Source organism: Canis lupus, chromosome 9 (assembly GCF_011100685.1).
Source record: "Canis lupus familiaris isolate Mischka breed German Shepherd chromosome 9, alternate assembly UU_Cfam_GSD_1.0, whole genome shotgun sequence".
NCBI lineage: Eukaryota > Metazoa > Chordata > Mammalia > Carnivora > Canidae > Canis > Canis lupus.
Genome location: NC_049230.1, coordinates 6290542 through 6313012, shown reverse-complemented (window position 1 = coordinate 6313012; position 22471 = coordinate 6290542). Strand labels below are relative to the sequence as shown.

The following is a 22471-nucleotide window of genomic DNA, read 5'->3' as shown; positions in this document are numbered from 1 at the left end:
GAGAGAGAGAGAGAGGCAGAGACATAGGCAGAGGGAGAAGCAGGCTCCATGCACCGGGAGCCCGACGTGGGATTGGATCCCGGGTCTCCAGGATCGCGCCCTGGGCCAAAGGCAGGCGCCAAACCGCTGCGCCACCCAGGGATCCCATGCGCTTTCTTATTTATTTCTGATTATCTTCTGCAGCACTAGCACATAACCCCGTTTTTTTTTCTACCAATACCCTTAACAGAGGTATTCAGTACATATGTGAATGTGAAAGAAAACGGAAAGTAGTTACAGCCATTTTTTTAAAACTAAGAAAATCAGAAAATTGACTAAAGTTAAGATCAGTGTCAGACAGTGGGAGAAAGACTGAAATGTCAAAGGCCTTTACACACCATGGGGTGGATCCCAAAGGAGGTGGAAGAAATTCTCAGGATCTTAAAAAAGGAACTAGTCCAACACCTGCCCCTTGCTTCCCCTCCCTCTCAGCAACAGCCGGTTTCCAGGAATGGAGGTGATGGGCAGATGACTTTTAAGTAACCTCTACACCCAAGGTGGGTTTCGAACTTAACAACCCAGAGGTCAAGAGTCGTATGCTCCACCCACTGAGCCAGCCAGACACCCCAGCAGGTGCCTTGTAAAGACGCCAGAAGAATAAGCGCCCTTACAAGACTTTTCCAAGCACCAGTGCAGGTAGGCTTCGTAGATGATGGGATTTTTGTCCTTTATTTATTGCTGAATCCCCAGCGCCCAGAACGACAGTCAGGCAGGCGCACAGGAGGTGCTGAGTATCTGTCGAAAGGATACGCGGACCCTGCATTCGAGGAGCCCCGAGCGCTTCGCACGCTCCAATGTTGGAAGCCTCAGGAGAAGACCGAGTGTCCCCTCAACAAGTTAACATCATCTCGGGGTCACGTTTCCCCCAGCCCCCAAACCGGAATGTCGATGTCGGCCGCGCTGGGGACGGACCGAACGACACAAGCTGTGCGGAACGAGACCCGGGTTGGAGGAGGTCAGAGGAGGCAGGGTCACAGCCCGGCGCCGCGACCGCGCGCGGGGGAGGGGAGAGGACCGGAGAGCGCAGCAGAGCGGCGGTGGCGGCGGCAGCTACACCCGGGCGCTCTGCCAGCCGGACGACCGCAGGGCCCGGCCTCCTCGCCGGGAGTGCGACAATGGTCGACGCGAGGACTGCAGAGGGCAAAACAGGGCGGCCCGCCGGTGTCCGGGACCTGCGCCCCGAACTCCACTCACCTTCACCGACCCCGGCGGCCCACAGTCCACAGCAGCAAGGGACGGAAGTGGGTCACCGGAAAGCGTCCCTGAGCCAATCCCAAAGCCGAAGGGGCGGGCCTTGCTGCTCAAGTCAGCCCGTAGAAATGGAGACTGGCTCCGGAAGTCCCGCCCCCGAGGGCGGGCACAGCGCCTCCCCCTCACGGGTCCCCGGGCGCTGGTTGGGGGCGCTCCCGTCCCTCTCCCCCAGCCCCACCCCCGCCGATGGGCCGGCCCGGCTCTCCCTGCCGAGAGATGGGCCGGCCCGGCGGCGCGCGGGCAGCAGCGGCGGCGGCGGCGGCCCAAGATGGCGGAGCTGCAGCTGGACCCGGCGATGGCGGGGCTGGGAGGGGGTGGCGGGAGCGGGCTGGGCGACGGGGGCGGCCCGGGCCGCGGGCCCCCCAGCCCTCGCCCCGCCGGCCCCACGCCCCGCGGGCACGGCCGCCAGCCCGCCGCCGCCGCGCCGCCGCTGGAGCCGGGTCCGGGACCGCCAGAGCGGGCAGGGGGCGGCGGTGCGGCCCGCTGGGTCCGGCTGAACGTGGGCGGCACCTACTTCGTGACCACCAGACAGACCCTAGGCCGGGAGCCCAAGTCTTTCCTGTGTCGCCTCTGCTGCCAGGAGGACCCGGAGCTGGACTCGGACAAGGTGCGCCCCGCCCTCGGGCGCGCCCCCGGCCTTCGGAGCCCCCTCGTGCCTCCGAGCTCGTCCCCGAATTCCTGCGACACGCTCCTCCTCACCGGCGGGCTTTCCGGGCCGGGACCCCCCCTCCCCCCACCCCCCGCCAGGCTGGCCCTGGGGGCTGTCCCCCCCATCCTAGTCGCACCCCGGCTTTCCCTCTGACCCCGCCCTTCGCTCCCAGCGACTCTTTCCCCACGCAGTGCCCACCCGCTCCTACGAGAACCCGCTCCACACCCCTTCTCCGTATCCCTCCCTCTCTACACCTCTCATGCCCGCCCCTCAGATCTCCACGAGTGTTCCCCTGGCTCCTCGTCAGCCCCTCACTGCCTCTGCCAGATGCGTCCAGAACTGGGTCAGGGTTGAGCGAAGGCATCTTCCTAGCTTTCTCAGACTTCCTCTCGGACCCCTCTGCCAAGTTGGGTGAAAGCCTGGGTCTGACAGCTGCAGGAAGTGCTTCTCGTGATAGCACACTTCTCTCCTGTGGTCCTGGGCCCTGAGCTCATACGTATCTGGTAACAGTGTTTTAGGACCAAATTAGAGCTCAGATACATGCCTCAGAAAGAGATTTGCACAGTTGCCAGTGCAAACCTAAGCTGACTGGTTAAGGCCATCGGAAAATGAAAACTGAAGAATGCTGTTGAGCAAGATGCATGGCTGCTAACCAAAAGTTGAGAGGTGACGGAGACACTTCCAACCCGTTTCCAGTTTGAGGTGTTGTTTATTAACACATTCATCATTTAGTTGCCAGCTTAAAGACGTTGACCATAGCTTACACCACCTTCTGTCCTGTATAGTACTCAGCCGGTTATATTGAAACAGTAGGGTTTGGGTAGAGATTGGCTGATGTTATTTTTTTCACCCTCTGCCTCTCCTCTGATTGATCTCAGATCGATGGAGACCTGTCCTGCCCTAACTTTAAGGAGATTCCAAAACCTTTGCTTATAAAGGAATTATTTTTATCTACCCTAAATCTCTCTCGTTGCAATAGAAGCCAGTTTCTTCTTGTTCCTTTTACTGTAAAGATGAGTAGGATTAAAGCTGCTCAGTGCCAAGTCCTGGCAGTGCCAAGCTTCCTCTGGGCACAGAACTGGGGTGTGTGAGTTACAGCTGGCAATGCAGACTCCCACTGATGCTGGCTTGAGTTCAGTATTGCCAACCATACAGAGGTTTTCTTAGAATTAAGAATGTGATTCGGGGGCAGTAGACAACTGTGAATGTCCATCTCAAGCAAAGATTTAAATGATCAAACTATGGCATTTTCTTCCACTTTCTTTATAACAGATATCCCCGAGAATAATGGTGGTAATTGTGTCCAAGCAGAGATTTGGAAGTTCAAGGAAACACATAGATGATTTGACTAGACATCTGTAACACCCCACCTGAAATGATCTCAGAGCGCAAGATACAAGATACATAAACCTAGCCTTCTTGCCAGTAGTTTGTGATAAGCAGCGTCTAACGAAACTTGCCCTCTCACCAAGGAATTGTGACAGAGAGGCTGAAACCCTGCCCCAACTTCGTCTGAACGCTCCAAAGTGATACCTTTGTGTTTGGTTGGCAGGACGAGACAGGGGCCTATCTGATTGACAGGGACCCCACCTACTTTGGTCCTATCCTAAACTACCTCCGCCATGGGAAACTCATCATTACGAAGGAGCTGGCAGAAGAAGGTAAGAACAATGTCTGAACTGGGCATTTTCAAAATTCAGGCCATATCTTTAAACCTTTGAATTTTTTATTTATTTTATTTATTTATTTATTTTTTTTTTTTTTTGAGATTTTCACCGAGCTCATGTGCAGATGTAGTAAAGGTTTATAAAAGTGAGCCAGGAGTCTCTAGTTACCTAGTCTTATCTTAGGAAGTACTGCTTAAGGGATCCCCACTGGACTCCGTTCAGCCTCCTTAATGAGAAGGAAAATAGTTAACTCAGTTTTGCAGATAGCTTTGGGAGCATTCTCCAAACCTACAGAATGTCAGAATCCCTTTTTACTTTTACTTATATGCTTGTTAGTGTGAATGTCCGTAGCCTGAAGCATCACATCTCTGACATTAATTATTTATATTTTCAATTTCAGTTTGAACTTGCTGCTATAAAAAATAATAAGGACTTGGCCTCATTTCTTTTAAGACTGGTCTCATGCTTCCTTGTAAATTCTTGCAGCTGACCTAATTCATTCTCCAGTCCATTGTCAGGTGTATCATCGGTTGCCTCATCTTTTTGGTTTTTAGGGCATCCGGACCATAAGTGGGTCTAGACATCTTTCTAAAAGGCTTGATGTGGTCTCACCAAAAGCATTCAGTTGAAGATTGGGGCCTGTCCCTAAATCCAGGGCATCCTGACCTGGAAGCTTTAGCTCTGAGTAAGAAAGCTGTAATGGCTGTGCTAGTTAATGAAGTGGCCATGAAACACATCTGTTTCAGCCAATAAAAAGAGGACTCTTGTGTGCACTCTTTTTTTAACATTCCAAATGCATACAAAAAATAGTAAATTCCATACACTTACCATCCAGCTTTAACAATTACCACCTCACAGATAATCTTGTTTCTTGGAAAGAAGAATCTTCAGCATCTTTCTAAAAACTTAAAAAAAAAATTGTTTTCTATTTTGAAATATTTTCAAACTCAGAGAAAAGGGCAAGAATAGCACAAAGAACTCCCAGATTCACCAGCTTTTAACATTTTTTGTCATATTTGTGTTATCATCCATTCTCTTTCCCTCCTCCTGCCCCTCATCCCTCCCCATCATAGTTTTTATTTCTGAACTATTTGAGTCTAAATTACAGATTCACCTCTTAATACTTGAGTGTATTTCCCAAGAACAAGGGTATAGTATACTTTTCGAGTATAGGAAATTTAATATTGATAAATATTTTTATCTACAGCTTATATTACAATTTTATTAGTTCCAATAATGTTCTTTGTAGCAAGTGTTTTTTTCTGATATCAGATCACATCCCACTTGGTTGTCCTGTCCAAGGCTTTTGATTTTATTTAGTACAGCATTCTTTCGGTGCCTGCCTTTTATGTCATTCAAATAATAAGCACCCGGGATCCCTGGGTGGCGCAGCGGTTTGGTGCCTGCCTTTGGCCCAGGGCGCGATCCTGGAGACCCGGGATCGGATCCCACGTCGGGCTCCCGGTGCATGGAGCCTGCTTCTCCCTCTGCCTGTGTCTCTGCCTCTCTCTCTCTCTCTCTCTCTCTCTCTGTGACTATCATGAATAAATAAATAAAATCTTTAAAAAAAAAAAAAAAAAACAAATAATAAGCACCTTATTAAATTTGGTCCACATAAATTTATACACATACAGCCACCCCTGGTCATTTTTAGGAGAAACTGGGTAAGCATTGCAAGTTCAGGAGTTCTCCAATCTGACCAGTTCCAGGAACTAAGTGACATATGGGAAAGGTATCCTGCAGCTAATGGGCAGGTACAGGGAGAGTCTGGGAAGGTGCCAAGTGGGAAACCACAGGGATGAAACAGAGTGAACAGAGCAGACCTAGAGCTTGACTCACTCACTCTGGGGAGAAGGAAATGGGTATATTCTGAACAGCAAAGAATGTTTCCTAGGCTGGAGGGGAGAGACTAGGCTTCCATTTGAAAAATGCAGTTCTTAGCAAGCATGTAAACTTCAGCCTCTTCTTGCTGTATTCTGGGGAATGCACACATCTCTAACTGCAGTTTGGTCTCTGTCCTAGGTGTGCTGGAAGAAGCGGAGTTTTACAACATTGCATCTCTTGTGCGGCTGGTTAAGGAACGGATACGGGACAATGAGAATAGAACTTCTCAGGTAATGGGTTTTGAACTTTTTTTTTTTTTAATAAGATTTTTAATCTCCCACACCCAGCCATGGGGCTCGAACTCATGACCCCGAGATCAAGATTCACATGTTCCATAGACTGATCCAGCCAGGTGTCCCATGGGTTTTGAATTCTCTTTTTTTTTTTTTTTTTTTTGGGTTTTGAATTCTTAAAGGGAAAAGGTGTCAGTGGCTCTCTTAGTCACTGTGTCTGAGTGGGATTTGAAAAGGATGATGTCTAATCAGGCAAGAGCTACGTCTCCCTTAAAACTGGAGGTCTGTGTGGAACACGGTCCATCTACCAGGCGGGTAGTACTTTCATCACCAGACTTGGTCAGAACAAGGAAATAGAGAAGAAAAAGTAACAAAACTAAACAGCCACTCTATCCCTTTAGAAGAATGAGAGATTGTGGCTGTTGACCATGTGGCAGCAGGAGGAGCCCATGGCACCTTAGATCCAGAACCTGTTTCTGCAGATAGAGTGTCTGTCTCCCTCCACATAAAGGCCCAGCAAGCTCTTGCTTCCACCTGTTGGCCACTCTTTATTAGGACCAGCCTTTAAAGTGTAACCGTTGTCACATTCAGCTCCTGATAGTGGCCAGTCTTGTGAAACCAGTCTTGTGGCCTAGACTTTAGAGCTGCTTGTGAATCATGCTTCTGAGGAAATAATCTCAAGCTTCTCTGTTTATTATGAAGTCTCGGTTTTTATATTAACTCAATAGATAGAGTAACAAAAAGAAACATACGATCTGCCACCTAGTTTGAGAAGGGAAGACAATAGGACACACAGAGCTGATTTCCCATCACATGTCCCAAGTAGCCACAGTGGCATCTTTTAGGCTCTTGAGATTCTCTGCCTCCTAGGAGAGGATCTGTGCCCTCTAGAAGCTTGAAGTCTAGCAGGGAAAACAGATGCTCCCTTTCCTGTGTAGGCTCTATTTTAAGAAAGTACAACTGCCATGACAGAGGGCAGCATTGGACTCCACTGTGACCATCTGTCTTGTAGCATGACTTCTTATCCCATCAGATCCTGGTGATGGATGCTTCCCTAAGATTCATCTATTGCAATGTAGAATTTTCCTGTGATTAAAAAGGCAATATGATAAAAAAAAAAAAAAAAGGCAATATGTTTCTTTTCAAAAGTCAAAACAAAACAAAACAAAAAGTAAAAAAAAAAAAAAAAAGTTCCTTGCTCTTTCTGTGTTACATACAGTTCATGTTTTCTGGCTCTAAATGGAATTATCTGGTTGGTAACTGACACCTATAATAAAAAGTGACCTCTCTTGCTCACTTTATCTCTAGTAGTTTGCAAAAATGAAAAGAAGCTTATTTAGTTTTCCTCTTGACTAATGGCTGAAAGCCTTCTCTTTAATGTTCAAAGATGAATTTATAGTTGGTTTTCAGTTTACCATATGAATTTGGTCTCAAATTTTACGTATGTGGCATCTTTCTCTATTGTAGATATTTAATAGCAGGACATTCTGGAAATCTAACTTTATCCTCAATTTTCCACATTCCAAAAAAATTTCTGATTGCTTAGTGTAAATTTTGATAGTACCATGAATTATGTAATTTGAAGCCATTCAACCCTGAATGTTCTCGGTTCTTCGCCATTAGCTAAGTCCTTGAGAGCATTGTAAGATTTGTTTGATGACAGCGATTAAGTTAATTAGTCCTCTAGGTTCTGAAGGCTTGTGGTTATAGTCCCAGTTGGAAGCTCTTTCTGTTCTAGGGATGTCAGGGCCTTTTTTATGTTAATTGATCTTTCCATCTGTCCTTTTTATTTAGTGAAACTCTGAGCAGTGGATTTGAGGTTGTTCAAAAACAGCCTCTTTTGCATGTGTCACCTATGGCCCTAAGACAGAGTTGGCCATGTGTGTATTCTTGTGGTTGTCCCTTCAAACACATTATCTCCTTTAACTTGTCTATTTTCTATAAAGATTTTATTTTTAAGTAACCTCTACACTCAACGTAGAGCTGGAACTCATAATCCTGAAATTAAGAGCCACATACTCCTTTGATCCAGCCACGCACCCCTAACTTGCCTATGTTTTAAGGAGACACATCTTGACAGGTAAAAGCCCAAGATGTGGGTGTCCTACCTCACCTTCTTTTAGTGTCTTGTCTTCTAGGGGTGCCACCACTCTACTACTTTACTGTCTCTGATAATATTTTTTGTTAGGTCATTAATCTTAGTGCATTTGAGAACACTTATGGGTTACTTTGGAAGAGAAAAATTTAAAAGAGGTAATACATACATCTTAAATACCTGGCACTTGGACAGTTTGTGGCCAGTATCATAGATCTTTCATGATACTCTGAGTTTTGTAACATAAAACACTTGGTTTTTCCAAAATGTGTGATTAAAGCCAATTGAAATCTTTCGGAGATTTGTTCTATGTTTTATGTGGAGTGAATGTTCTTGGCATCTCGTGTAATGATAGTCGCACTCAGTCTGGAAGGGGAGAGCACGGGAGAAAGAGTGCAATGTTGAGGGCAGACCAACCCAAGCCCTGGCGCTGCCTCCAACCCAACGAGCACTGCCTGACGTGGGCAAGTCCAGTGACAGCAGTGTCCCACAGAAGACAGGAGATGGGACTAACACTCAGGGCTTGTAGCACTCCATAATCCAGAGCTGCTTTTGCTGAGCCAGGCTTTCCCCAGCAATGAATTCTTCCAAAATGATTTTCCAGGGTAGCCCTGGTGGCGCAGCGGTTTGGCGCCGCCTGCAGCCCGGGGCGTGATCCTGGAGACCCTGGATCGAGTCCCACGTCGGGCTCTCTGCATGGAGCCTGCTTCTCCCTCTGCCTATGTCTCTGCCTCTCTCTCTGTCTCTATTAATAAATAAATAAAATCTTTAAAAAAAAATGATTTTCCAGATAACTGAAGCCCAGTCATCCTTTTGGAAAAGTACGAAAGCCAAGTTTCTATCATTCTTGAGGAAATAGTCCCTATTTTCTTTTTTTTTTTTTCCTATTTTCTTAAAATCGTGTGAATATAACCAATCTGTCTGTGATAGAACATTATTGTTCTGAGCTTTCGTTGCTGTTTGTGCTCTAACAAATGCCTCATGTCCTTTGGGACATGCAGCTGTTGGACCCAACACCGACAGGTCCACGACTGACAAGTACTGAACCTCCCTGTGTGCCACCGATGGTCCTCCTGTGAACAGGAGCTTTCATCTGGTGAGCATGCCTCCTGCAGCAACCCTTGCCCTCACTGGACTCTGCCTTTTAATCCCTTGTGGGCCAAGTTCTAAATGTGAGGGGTTCTGCTGTGGATAAAGTGTAGGGGCCTTGGTGCTACAACTTTGGGGCATCTGGCCTTCTCATTTCTGGTTCTAACTTCTGCTCCAGAGTTGAATGGGCTAGTAAATGACTTCTGTCTGAATCTCTGACACGGACTGGGTGTCCAGCAGCTTAATCCTGTCCTGACACTAACTGACATGTAGTAACTATTTCTACAGATTTCAGGGCTCAATCCAAGACTGCCCTTAGTTCAGACAGCAGTGCCAAGTCCCAGGTACCCAGGCTACCTGCGCTTCTGTCCACCTTGGGCATAAATTGAAGGGTTCCTATGACATCCCCCTTTGGGTTCAGTAATTTACTAGAACAGCTCCTAGAACTCAGGAGAATGCTTTGCTTACTATTATAGTTTATCTCTAGGAGACAAAGGAACAGCCAGGTGGAGAGAGACATGGGGCTGGATCTGAGTGCAGAAACCTCCATGTCTGTGCAGTTGGGATGCCACACTTGCCCAGCACCTGCTTGTGTTTGCCAACTTGGAAGCTCCCTGAACCCCAATGTTGGGGGTTTTTAAGGATGCTTCATTATGTAAGCACAACTAAGTAGGTTAAATCCTTGGCTGTTGGTGATCGAATTCAGCCTTCACCCCCTCTCCCTCACACCAAGGTCAGCAGGTAGGACTGGATGTTCTAACCCTGTAATGGTGCTTGGTTTTTCTAGGGACAGGTTGTTAACACAAAAAAGGCACTTATATCGATCAAGAAATTCCAATGTTTTAGGAATTCTGTGCTAGAAACCAGGAACAAAGACCAAATACTTTTAGTGAGCACTTTTGTAATAGGAATGCTACCATGTAACACGGAAACACTTTCAGGTACTGTCAGCAGAGGGAAAAGTAGTTTGAACATTGGTATATTGTGGGATTCCTATTTAATATATTATTCCCATAATAAGGTATCACTCTGTTAAACCAAAGTACGGTCTACATTTTCAGCATATATGTCAGATATGAATAACTTAAGAGGATGCTTTCTTGTCCAAAGTAAAATTACTTTGTTTTCTACTCCAGGAAATAGATGAAATCTAAACACATAATTCATTTTTCTGAACTTCAGAATTATTTTACCTACTAATTCATAGCCTTGAGCCTGCCTTTCTTTGTTTGTTTGTATAAGTTTATGTTGAAAAATGACTGCTGCTTATAAGAGGGGCTTGTGTGTGGCTGTCTAGAAAAAAGTCCAAGCAAACTCCTTTTCAGTGTTCATTCTTGGAAAGAGCCGCACCAGGGCAACTGTAAACTGTTGTGTCCTTGAAATCGTTCTTCAAAGTCTGTTGGTTGTTGCAGGGCCCTGTGAAGCATGTGTACAGAGTCCTGCAGTGCCAGGAAGAGGAGCTGACACAGATGGTCTCCACTATGTCTGATGGTTGGAAATTCGAACAGGTATGTTTCCGAAGTGGCAGCCACCATGGCGCCTCAGCGCAGGAGGCCACACGCCTCAAATCATCACCGCCTGTAGACAGCTAATAACCCCAGGGGTTCGTAGGGCCAGGTGCGAACCTGTTCAGAAACATGGGAAAGAGCCACTTGGCGTGGATTATTTGCTCAGTTTTACAGATTGAGTTGGGGAGAATTCGGAATAGTATCATGTCTCCCGGCTTCCCATCCAAGTTTCGATTTGATTATTGTACCCAGAGGGAGCCAGCCAGCATGCCTAGGCTTGAAAGTGCCTCTCTGGTTTTTTTTCTCCTTCAGAGGGATTCCTTTCAAAAGCACCCAGTTGACACATTCCAGAATAAGCACCTAAAGAGGGCTAGGATTCAGCAACAGTCCTTCCTTTCCTTCCCCCAGGGTGAGGATGCTAACATATACATAACCCATCCCGAAAAACATGAACAGATGTAATGCGAAAGGAGTCAGACGTGATGAGAAGTGTGGCTTGGCCGTTTCCCATCAGTCTGTGCATTTCTGTTTTTTGAGCTTTGTACTGTGGCAGAAGTATCCAAACAAAGCCACGCAGTCAGAATCGTAATGTTTTCTTCCATTAGGTGGCAGAATTGTGTTTGCCACGGGGAGGCTGGACTTGAACAGAATGAGTATGTTACAGTTTTGTGTGGATCATGCCTCTTTTTATGCAGAGTTGAAGTTATGCAGAGTTGAAGAGTCTGTTGAATAGTCCCCATAAACTCATCTTCTCAAATAGCCACTGTGCTTCCCATTAAGAGCATTGTGCTAAAGATTGAACATACAAGTGTCTGTCTTCAGAGCCAGTACAGGATCATTCCTCATACTTACCTGCACTGCCGACTCCATTCAGCCTGCGTATGCCACCCTAGTTCTTAGGTGGGGACTGCAAAAAGTTGCCATGCTTCCACTCCATAAGTATTTTCCCCAACATGTCTTTTTTTGCCCCCCAGAGATTTTAAGTAATCTCTACGCCCAATATGGGGCTCAAATTCATGACTCCAAAATCAAGAGTTGCACGCTCCTCCTGCTGACTGAGCCAGCCAGGCATCCCTCCCTGATATACATCTTAAGCAAAGAATATTTTTTTAAAGATTTTATTTATTTATTTATGAGAGACACACACACAGAGAGAGAGAGAGAGAGGCAGAGACACAGGCAGAGGGAGAAGCAGGCTCCATGCAGGGAGCCTGATGTGGGACTCCATCCCAGAACTCCAGGATCATGCCCTGGGCCTAAGGCAGGCGCTAAACCGCTGAGCCACCCAGGAATCCCCTGCAAAGAATATTATTTTAAATGTTTTAAGTATTCTTTATGAAACCAGTGAATAATTTTGGCTTTTTTTCTCATCTTGTTAATGTTCTGGGGGTGGGCAAGGCACATCCCTACTAGCTCTTTCTTTCTTTCTTTTTTTTTTTTTTTTAAGATTTATTTATTCATGAGAGACACAGAGAGAGAGGGGCAGAGACACAGGCAGAGGGAGAAGCAGGCTCCAATGTGGAACTCGATCCCGGATCCTGGGATCACGCCCTGAGCCAAAGGCAGATGCTCAGCCACTGAGCCACCCAGGCGTCTCCATACTAGCTCTGTTATATAGATGAGGAAGAAAAAGGCACAGGGAGGCAGAGGGGCCCAAAGCCCATTCACAGAGCACGTCAGTCATGTTCTTCTGACTTGACGCCCTGTTGTGCTTACCCAGATGACCTTACCCTTGGGCTCCCGTTTTTCCCTGTGCATGTATATTTCCAATTTAGAACTTTAAAATTTTTTTTAATTTTTTAAAATTAATTAATTAATTTTTTTTAGTATTTTCTTTATTCATTCATGAGAGACACACAGAGAGAAGGGCAGAGACACAGGCAGAGGGTGAAGCAGGCTCCATGCAGGGAGCGATGCAGGACTCGATCCCAGAACCCCAGGATCACACCCTGGGATGAAGGCGGCACTAAACCTCTGAGCCACCCAGGGATCCCCTAGGATTTTTTTATTTATTTTTTTATTTATTTTTGCGAGAGAGTGCACATGAGCCAGGGGAGGGGCAGAGGGAGAAGCCGTCTCCCTGCTGAGCAGGGAGCTCAATGTAGGATTCAATTCCAGGACCCCGAGATCATGACCGAGCCACAGGCAGATGCTTAACTGACTGAGCCACCCAGGTGCCCCTCTTATTTAGAATTAAATCCTGAATTCAATTTGCTGAAAAGGTTAAAAGACCCAGCAGCATATGGCTTATGGTAACTCTCCAGTGATTCACTCGGTGCTTTCCAGAGCCTTCTGAGTACCAGTCTCCCATCTAGGACTTCCGCCTAAAGATGAGCCAGCTCCGTGTAGGTGTTTGGCTGCAGCCAGTGTCCGTTCTCATTCACAGAAACACTCCCTTTCACCTCAGCGTTTTGCTAGCAGGAATATGATCGTGTTAATCCTAGCTGCTGCCTTTGGGATTGTTTCAAGTGCTTGGGTGCGGAGACCATGGCAGAGCCCAGACTTTGCTTCTCTGGGGAAGACTTGCTGAGGACGCGCTGGCAAGTGACTGAGATCCCGTGGTCCCCTGGGGCCACGATGGTCCCAGAGCTTCATTGTCCATGAGAAGCAAAACTACAAATTGGGTCAGGAGGAGGGCTGGGTTTGGTGGTGTTTCAGTCAGTACTGGAAAGTGACTGTTGATCGTGTTTTTGTTCTGTCAGCTAATCAGCATTGGCTCTTCCTATAACTACGGAAATGAGGATCAGGCCGAATTCCTTTGTGTCGTCTCCAGAGAACTAAATAACTCTACCAATGGCATCGTCATAGAGCCCAGTGAGAAGGCAAAGGTAAGGAAGCACCTCACCATCGGCCTGTTGCGGAGGCCTCCTAACTCTGGGAAATGGACAAGGGGAGGTGGGTGGGGGGTTGGGGCAACCAGGTGACAGGCACTGACGGGGGCACTAGATGGGATGAGCACTGGGTGATACGCTATTATATGTTGGCAAATCGAACTCCAATTAAAAAAAAAAAAGATCAAACAAACAAAAAAAAGCGCCTCACCAGAATTAGGTCTCCGTCCTGTTTGTTCCCCGCCCCTCAGGGAGCTTTGCCTGAATTGTTTGATTTGTTGCTCGTGGTTTCCTCCCTTTCCTTCTAAAGCTAGCTTTCCATTTTGCCTTCGTTTTGGTCTTTGTCATTTACATCAGGATTTATGGAGCAGTGACAGGAGGCAGGCGCTGAAATAGCATAGACTTTACCTACCCTGTCAAATCCACAAAACAATCGTATTGCCACTAATTCCTCCAACATGAGAATCCTGAAACTCAAAATTGGAAAATATTTTGTGTTTATCCTTCGAAACCGTTCTTTTCTTTTTTTTTTTTTTTCTGCCTCAAGAGAAAAGGTATTGGGTTACCTTTGTGACCTCCCCACCCTAAGTTACCAGGAAATCATACACTGTTACCTCACACACACACTCCCAAGTCAGCAGCACATGGTGTGTCTGAACCGTTTCCTTTACTGTGGGAGAAGTGGTCCAATAGCATGTAAACTTGGGGCCCCACGGTGTTTAGCAAGAGTCTTTTACAACTGAAGGGCTTCGGGGGAGGTCTGGGCTGCAGCCCTGCCTTGCCTCCTGGGATAATGAGGATTGTGCTGCTCATCCTCGCCGGGGTCCCTTGGGAAGCAGCCTCAGCCTAAAAGCAAGTCTGCTCCAAAGTCCGAGCCTCAGCCCTCTCCCCAATCTTCCACTTGCAGATTCTTCAGGAGAGAGGATCTCGGATGTAAAGGGCAGATCCTTAACCATTAGGAGAGCAACCGGCAGAGCACCTCGTGAAGTTAAATCCTGCTGTACAGTAACCGAGCTACTGCAAAGCAAAGCTGAGCCTGGCCCCCCAGTGGAGAAGTGTTCTGGTCAAAACCAAAGGAACCCCTGCCCCCACCCACAGGAACCTGAAGACAGAAGCAACTTCTGGCTGCGAATACCTTTTCAGAAACCTGCTTTTGTTTTCTTAGCCAGTGTTATCAATCTTTACAGCCGCAGCTGGGCTGGGTTCCCAGTGGGAGCCCTTATGGGCATCTGGGGGAAGGGAAGAGGAAGGCCTAGCTCCTCGTACATGCCCTCACTTCAGAGGAGCTGGAGCACGTGTAAGAGGATCGTCCCTAAGCTGTGCCATGTTTTTGCCTGAGCGCCACGTTGGACGTTGGCAGCTGCTCTGTAACACTATGTTTCCCCTCCTTCTGTGCACCCCAAATTAATGTGCAGCAGATGCCAAGAATGATAGCTTCAGTCTGTCAGACCGAATTGGGGTTTTGATAAAGGATAGAGTTGCCAGGATACCCCCACTCCTGCAAACAAAACCTCTGAGGAAGGGGACGATGGCATGTCCTTGGTTGTGGGTGGAGGTTGGGGATCCTGCTCTGGGTTTGGGGCACTCAGCTGCTCCCATGTTCATCCTTGCCTCATTTGCCTCCAGCAGCCCAGACCTTCCAGTAGCTTGCTTTCTCCCCAAGAGGAGGTTTGAGGCAGGCAGCCTCCTGCCCTCGGCCACGCAGACAGATGGGAGCTTCAGGTAGTTGGTCCGCAGCCTTCACTCCACCTCCGTCGGCCCATCTTCCTTCTCTGACTTTTTAAACTGGACCTAAGACTAAAGGGACTTGGGATCCTCTGATGGCTTGGGGTGGGGATAGCATTTCTTTGAAAGTTGCCAAATGTGTTATGTTGTAGTATCCAAAAGTGTTGTTATCTCTGTGATTGTCTCTTGGAAATGCCTTGACTGGACATTCAGTATTTGTTTGTGTCTCTTCTTGGTTCCTAACCTTGGCAGATTTGCCCGGCAGGTGTGTCAGTGACCCCACACCATCCCCAGTAGAGTGTGTTTGCTGGGCAGTCTGAGGACAACCCTCACCCCTTAGCATCACTTCCTTCTTCAGAGTGCCATGTCATCAAGAATCAAACGCTTGTTTGACTGAGGGGGCAGTCAAGCCCTCCTCTGGGCTGGGCCCACAGAGCTTGTGTCTGGATCGTCTCTCTGAACTTTTGAGTGTTGGTGAGCAGTCATTGAATGCAAAGGGCCAGAGAATCCTTATTTTTCCCTAGATGACTTTCCTAGTATGGGCAAATGGCCCAGAGAAGGGGAAGGTGCCATGGTACACTCCATCTGTAACAGCCACTCATGCCAGTCACTCCTGGTTTCCTTCACAGCTTAGGTTCTCTCTGCTTCACAGCTCAGCTGCTTACTAGGTGGGTCTGGGGCTGTAATTTTTGGAAATGACTTACAGACTGTGCCAAATGTCCTCCGAGCTTGTGACCTGCCCGTGTGCAGATGGTGTGACTCTTCTCCAGGATTCTCACTTTGACCTTCTCTCTCTATGCTTACAGCAGGATAGAAATGTGTGTAGGGATGTCTGCTGATAACGTGTGTATGTACACACCAGCGAAAGCACATGTGTTGACACTGGCACCTTAACTACGGCCCATGCCCATGATTTCTACAACTATAAAATGATAGAGGAACTTCAACCTGCAATAAAAGCAGTCACCTTTCAAAAAGGTCCAGGCATCATCCTGTCCTCTTTCAGAAAAAAACAAGATTGAGCATGTCAAGGAAAAGCTACTCTCACCAGAATAGGACAGAGGACTCTAGAAGAGGGGCTCCTTGGCCAGTTCAAAAAAGTGACGTTTGACTCAGAGGAGGGAAAACAGCTTCATTTGGGGCTTGGAGCCCAATCAGATTTGCTTGCCCAGGGCATGCCTGACGATCGGCCTGTGCTCCCAAATCTGCACGAAGGAGTGAAGCAAGGTGGGCCAGAGGGTGGAGGAGGGCAAGCCCCTCAGAAACACATGGTTACTCATTTCTCTTTTCAGAGTCCCACAGTGGATCCTATAGAAAGACTGAGCCCCTGACTGAGCGCTCTGAGAAACAAACAGAAGTGACATTTCTGTTCTAGAGGGCTGGCTTTACTGAGGATTCCCTCCTCATGGCAACCCAATGACGATTGTTCCAGGGCTCCTGAATCTGAGGATGATTCATTTCTTAAGGTTTCTGGAAAAGTATTCACCCCAGCCCTTTATGAACCGAGTCAGTATTTTTTCCTGAAAGCCCTCTTCCCCCTGGGAGAGTCTGGCTGATGACTTCGGAGAGAGGTCTGGCCATCGATTTGGGGGTGTCACATGGCCAGTGACCCACATTCTCTCCAACTGCCCAGTGCTGCCAGGAGAGTGTCTTCCTTCTTTGTTCTGTGCCCAGGCCTGAGGCCGCAGGCGATACAGGCCCAGCTCATGAAGCAGCCTGGCCTCTCCTAGGAGAGGCCACAATAGTGCGCTTCTGTCTTTCCCTGAGAACCTGCTTTCTCCTTGGCAGCAAGGCACGGCCCAACCTCCTCTAGAGTGACTTCGTTTCTGCAGTCTTAACTGATCTCAGGGGTGTCAGCGAGGTGTAGGGGAGGTAGGGACAGAGATGCTGGGGGAGTAAGGCCAAGAAGACACCCACACCCTCCAGCATGGCCTTTGACCCAGAGGTGAGGGACCATGCCTGTCACTTGTGGGTGCCGTTTGTTATTGTTTGTGTATTTAACTAAAGTCTGAAATGCTGTGACTTTTTTTGTCAATAAAGACATGAAACAAACTTCTGAATCTCCTTGGTTTCCCATCACTACTGATGATTCTCCAACTCTTCTCAGGAGATGACTTTCACTAAACCTTTTCTACCAGGGCTTCTTATAAAGTTATTTCTCCTGCTGAAGCTGCCTGAGAGGGTGCTGGGCCTTCCTCCTCAGGACCAGGAAAATGGTGAGAAACAGGAGGTGGGGACAGATGGGCTACCCACCAGGGAGCTGGGATGGGAAAGGGAAAAAGGATGAGGCCGTTTTTAAGGGAAAAGAGGTCTTCCTGGAAGAATGTGGCCAGGAGCCCGTTTTCTCTGCATGGTAGAGAAAGGAATAAACGTGAGACAAGTAACCAGCAAGCTAAGCATCGGTCACTTGGACCAGGCAGGGTGTGGGACCCTTGGAAGGTGTTAGATCGTCCCCTCCCGTGGGCTGCTTACAGTGAGGAGACACTACACACAAAGGTAGCAAACAAGGTATGTGTTTTTTAAAGATTTTATCCATTTATTCATGAGAGAGACAGAGAGAGAGAGGCGGAGACACAAGGGAGAAGCAGTTTCCACACAGGGAGCCCGACGTGGGACTAGATCCCAGATTCCCAGGATCACGCCCTGGGCTGAAGGTGGTGCTAAACCACTGAGCCACCCGGACTGCCCAGGTATGTGTTTGTATCATCGGCCAGGGTCCAGTGGCAGACAGACCACAGCAGTTGTTAACGGGTGGTAAGAGGAGGGAAGGGCTCTGAGGGACACAGATGTCACAGACGTAGTGACTGCCGGATGGACATAGTTCTTGCTCCTGGGGCAGGAGAGCTAAGAGAAGAGGTCAGGACTATTAAAATGTAGAGGTTGGGAGCGCCTGGGTGGCTCAGTGGTTGAGCATCTGCCTTTGACTCAGGTCGTGATCCTGGGGTCCTAGGATCGAGTCCCACGTGGGGCTCCTTGTGGGGAGCCTGCTTCTCCCTCCATCTCTGTCTCTGCTCTGTCTCTCTCTGTGTCTCTCATGAATAAATAAGATCTTAAAGTGTAGAGGCTTGGAGGAGGGGCCTTGTGCAGGAGATGTGCCATCTCCGGGGGCTCAGTGAGGCTGCCTCTAGGACCACACTTCTGGGACCAGGCTATCGCTGTCAGCGAGAAGCTGTGTTGCTGTGGTTCTCTAGTAACAGGAAGGAGCATGTCCCTTCTTTTTTGCCTCTAGCCTTACAGTCTCCCTCTCATGTTTCCCCACAAGTGAACCTGCCCAGGGATGGGCTGGTGAAAGCGAACTGCACTTGGCAGCTTCGCAGCTCCAGCAGCACGGTGCAGAGTCCAGAGGATGGATTGGGGCTGGAGGTAATAACAGCCAGCTCTCCCACCTTGACTGCTCAGCACCCATACATGAGCTTCTATGCATATTTGAACATACAACAGTAAAAAAGCTTTATGCTTCTACATAACACGATAACAGCTACTCTACACAGAGGTGATCTTGCCCTCTCCCCAGCGTGAAACACGTGCCAACAGGCTGTTCCCAGGTCACATCTATTTCTGGGCTGGGTTAACTACTCAAATTGGCTTGATGGTGAGACAACACCTAGCTTGTGACCGGCAGTTCAGGCCACATGATCACTTGACCCATGGTTAGTTAGGTACCTGGTTCTCAAAAGGAGACAAGTTAGCTGCAAAAGAAGGCATGGATATTTTCCCAAACCCTGCAGTTTGGCATGGCAATTCTCCAGTCAGGGCTAGCTGGAGGCTCCATACAGCGTCAGCATTTGCAATAGATCGTTTGAGTATTGCCTGAATCTGCTCAGTCATAAAGCCCAGGTGACAGCCCAGAATGAAATGTTTATTTTTTTTTTAAGATTTTATTTATTCATGAGAGACCCACAGAGAGAGAGAGAGAGAGAGAGGCAGAGACACAGGCAGAGGAAGAAGCAGGCTCCATGCAGGGAGCCTGACGTGGGACTCGGTCCTGGGTCCCCAGGATCACACCTTGGGCTGAAGGCAGCACTAAATCACTGGGCCACCAGGGCTGCCCTGAATGAAATGTTTAATAAGAATAACACCACACAGGGACACCTGGTTGGCTCAGAGGTTTGGCGCCTGCCTTCAGCCCAGGGTGTGATCCTGGAGTCTCGGGATTGAGTCCCATGTCGGGCTCCTTGCATGGAGCCTACTTCTCCTTCTGCCTGTGTCTCTGCCTGTGTGTGTGTGTGTGTGTGTGTGTGTGTGTGTGTGTGTGTCATGAATGAATAAATAAAATCTTAAAAAAAAATAAAAAAAAAGAATAGTACCACACAGGGACACTCCTGGATTCCCGGATGGAGTCCCACGTCGGGCTCCTTGCGTGAAGCCTGGTTCTCCTCCCTCTGCCTGTGTGTCTTTACCTCTCTTTCTATGTCTCTCATGAATAAATAAATAAAATCTTTATACCAAAAAAAAAAAAAAAAAAGGATCACACCACACATATTTTCATCACTAAAGCTTTCCCTTAGAGTGAACTATAACTCCATTAAGCCAGTTTAATTCCTTGATGAGTTTTCTATACAGTGCAATTAAATTGCTTCTCTGTTTTCTATTTTCATTTTCATTTTTACTTTAAAATATTTTTATTAAGATCATTGTTTTCCATGAAATTTTATGGTGGAAATTTAACTCAACACAACAAATTCTAGTTCTTGCTCTTGCAAGCTGTAGCTTTTGCCCTTGTGGGCTTTCTTTTGTGGCTATTACCTCATCCGTGTTTATCTTCCTCAAGTCAAACTTGACAGTTCAGAATCTAAGTCTCATATCTAAATGTGTATATTTTCAGCTGATGTCATTTTTCTGTTAATGATTTCTAACAATATACAACATGGAGAGAAGATTGTGTGTGTATGTGTGTTAAGATTTTATTTATTTGAGAGAGAACAAGCAGAAGAGAGAAGAAGAGACAAGCAGACTCCCCAAAGAGTGGGGATTCCCTCGTGGGGCTCAACCCCAGGACCCTGAGATCATGACCTGAGCCAAAGTCAGATGCTTAACCAACTGAGCCACCCAGGTCCCCCCACCCTTTTCAAGCGGAATTTATCAAAAGGCTTTTTTTTTTTTTAAAGCGACTCTATGTGCAAGGTGGGACTTGAACTCATGACCCTGAGATCAAGAGTTGCATGCTCTACTGACTGAATCAGCCAGGCATCCCAGATTGTGTGTATGTCTTAGCTTCCCTGGAAGGAAATTGTGACCAAGTACCCTTACATTTTTCTGGATCATTCCTTATGTGCAAGGCCAGGCTTTTGCTTCTGCTCACATTTCATTCTGATAACTTTGCACATGCACCATCTACACAATTGGCAAATCAAAGAGCACAACATCCTCAAAATATGTCCTGCTTTGTTCAGTTGTGATGGATAGCTGGTAAGTACATATTTGAAAAAGGAGGATTAGAAGTCTTCAGAGAGTTCTTGAACTAGACCCTGAGGTTGGAGAAGGTGCAGGAAGTTGGTTGGCAGAATGATGGTTAGCCTATCACCTACAGCTAGTACTGCTCAGGTCTATCACCTCTATCACAGGGATAGAGTAGACATCCACTTATTTTCTGTGATTTGCTGCACAACCACTGCATGCCCAGAACTGCAGTAGGCACTGATGACCAAAGCTGAGTCATGGAGGCCTGCAGAACACTGAGTGGGAGAGGAAACTGCTGGAGGCAGGAGGGATATAGCCAAGCAGTTGCTCTAATGGCCAGGGAATCTTTAGAACCTAGGCAGAGGCAGAGGGATGAAAATCTCCAGCTGGAATCAAGCCCCATTGAGATACTTAGAAAGCATCCTCTTTCAAGAACCACTACAAATCCTGGGGCACAGGATACCTGTGTGGCTCAGTGGTTGAGCATCTGCCTTCAGCTCAGGGCATGATCCCAGAATCCCATGGTAGAGTCCTGCACTGGGCTTCCTGCATGGACCCTGCTTCTCCCTCTGTGTCTCTGCCTCTCTCTGTGTGTCTCTCATGAATAAATAAATAAAATCTTAAAAAAAAAAAATCCCAGGGCATCTGAGTGGCTCAGTTGGTTAAGCATCTCTCTTTTTTTTTTTTTTTTTTTTTATGATAGTCATACAGAGAGAGAGAGAGAGAGAAAGAGGCAGAGACACAACACAGGCAGAGGGAGAAGCAGGCTCCATGCACCAGGAGCCCGACGTGGGATTTGATCCCGGGTCTCCAGGATCGCGCCCTGGGCCAAAGGCAGGCACCCTGGGCCAAAGGCAGGCGCCAAACCGCTGCGCCACCCAGGGATCCCAAGCATCTGACTCTTGATCTCAGTTTGGGTCTTGATCTCAGGGTCATGAGTTCAAGCCCTGAATTGGGCTCCACACTGGGCATGGAGCCTATCTAGAAAAAAAAAAAAAAAAAAAAAAAAAAAGGAATCACAAATCCTAAGCAGGAGAAATAAAACACACATTTTTTTTTTAAACACACATATTATAATAAAACTGAGGGCAGCCCCAGTGGTTCAGCAGTTTAGTGCCACCTTCAGCCCAGGGAGTGATCCTGGAGACCTGTGATGGAGTCCATGCCGGATTCCCTGCTTGGAGCCTGCTTCTCCCTCTGCCTCTCTCTCTCTCTCTCTCTCTCTCTCTCCTCTCTCTGTCTCTCATGAATAAATAAATAAAATCTTAGAAAAAGAAAACAAACATGGAGAAAATCTAAAAGCCACCAGAAGTAGAGAGGGAAGTTCCTTTCAAAGGAGCCACAGTAAGACTTACAGCCAAGTTCTCAATAGAAAAATATAAACCGGGGATCCCTGGGTGGCTCAGCAGTTTAGTGCCTGCTTTTGGCCCAGGGCATGATCCTGGAGTCCCAGGATCAAGTCCCGTGTTGGGCTACCTGCATGGAGCCTGCTTCTCCCTCTGCCTGTGTCTCTGCCTCTCTCTCTCTCTCTCTCTCTCTCTCTCTCAATCTCTCATGAATAAATAAATAAATAAATCTTTAAAAAAAAAAGAGAAGAAAAATATAAAGCGGTACACAGTGGAATTAAATCTCCCAAGCACCGAAAGAAAATAGCTGCCAACCTAGAATTCTATACTCAGTAGAAATATACTTCAGTATTAAAGACGATATAAAGGCATCTTTATATCAAAAGTATTTGTTGGGTCACCTGGGTCGCTCAGCAGTTGAGCATCTGCCTTTGGCTCAGGGCATGATCCTAGGGTGCAGGGATGGAGTCCCCACATCAGGCTCCTTGCAGGGAGTCTGCTTCTCCCTCTGCCTATGTCTCTGTCTTTGTGTCTCTCATGAATAAATAACGAAAATCTTAAAAAAAAAAAAAAAAAGCATGTCACTTGCAGACCTTGTACTGAAGGAAATACTAAAAAGTGTTCTTCAGGGGGTGTCTGGTTGGCTCAGTTAGAAAAGCATGTGACTCTTGATCTCAGAATTGTGAGTTCAAGCCCCACATTGAGTGTAGAAATTACTTTTTTAAAAATTAAAAATAGGGGGATCCCTGGGTGG

The 22471-nt window shown here is 47.3% G+C and overlaps 1 protein-coding gene across 1 annotated transcript; it reads left to right on the top strand.

Moving 5' to 3' along the window:
- Positions 1-1558: 1558 nt before the first annotated feature.
- Positions 1559-17023, top strand: KCTD2 (potassium channel tetramerization domain containing 2). The gene is made up of 6 exons (XM_038546639.1): positions 1559-1897; positions 3492-3600; positions 5629-5720; positions 10320-10415; positions 13118-13243; positions 14154-17023. The coding sequence occupies exons 1-6, from the start codon at positions 1559-1561 to the stop codon at positions 14181-14183; spliced, it is 792 nt and encodes a 263-aa protein (XP_038402567.1). The 3' UTR covers positions 14184-17023.
- The last annotated feature ends 5448 nt before the right edge of the window (positions 17024-22471 follow it).

Coding starts and splice junctions, on each gene's coding strand:
- KCTD2 (XM_038546639.1), top strand. CDS start 1,559: ATGGCGGAGCTGCAGCTGGACCCGGCGATGGCGGGGCTGGGAGGGGGT. Junction 3,601..5,628: donor GAAGGAGCTGGCAGAAGAAG/GTAAGAACAATG, acceptor TCTCTGTCCTAG/GTGTGCTGGAAGAAGCGGAG. Junction 10,416..13,117: donor ATGGTTGGAAATTCGAACAG/GTATGTTTCCGA, acceptor TTGTTCTGTCAG/CTAATCAGCATTGGCTCTTC.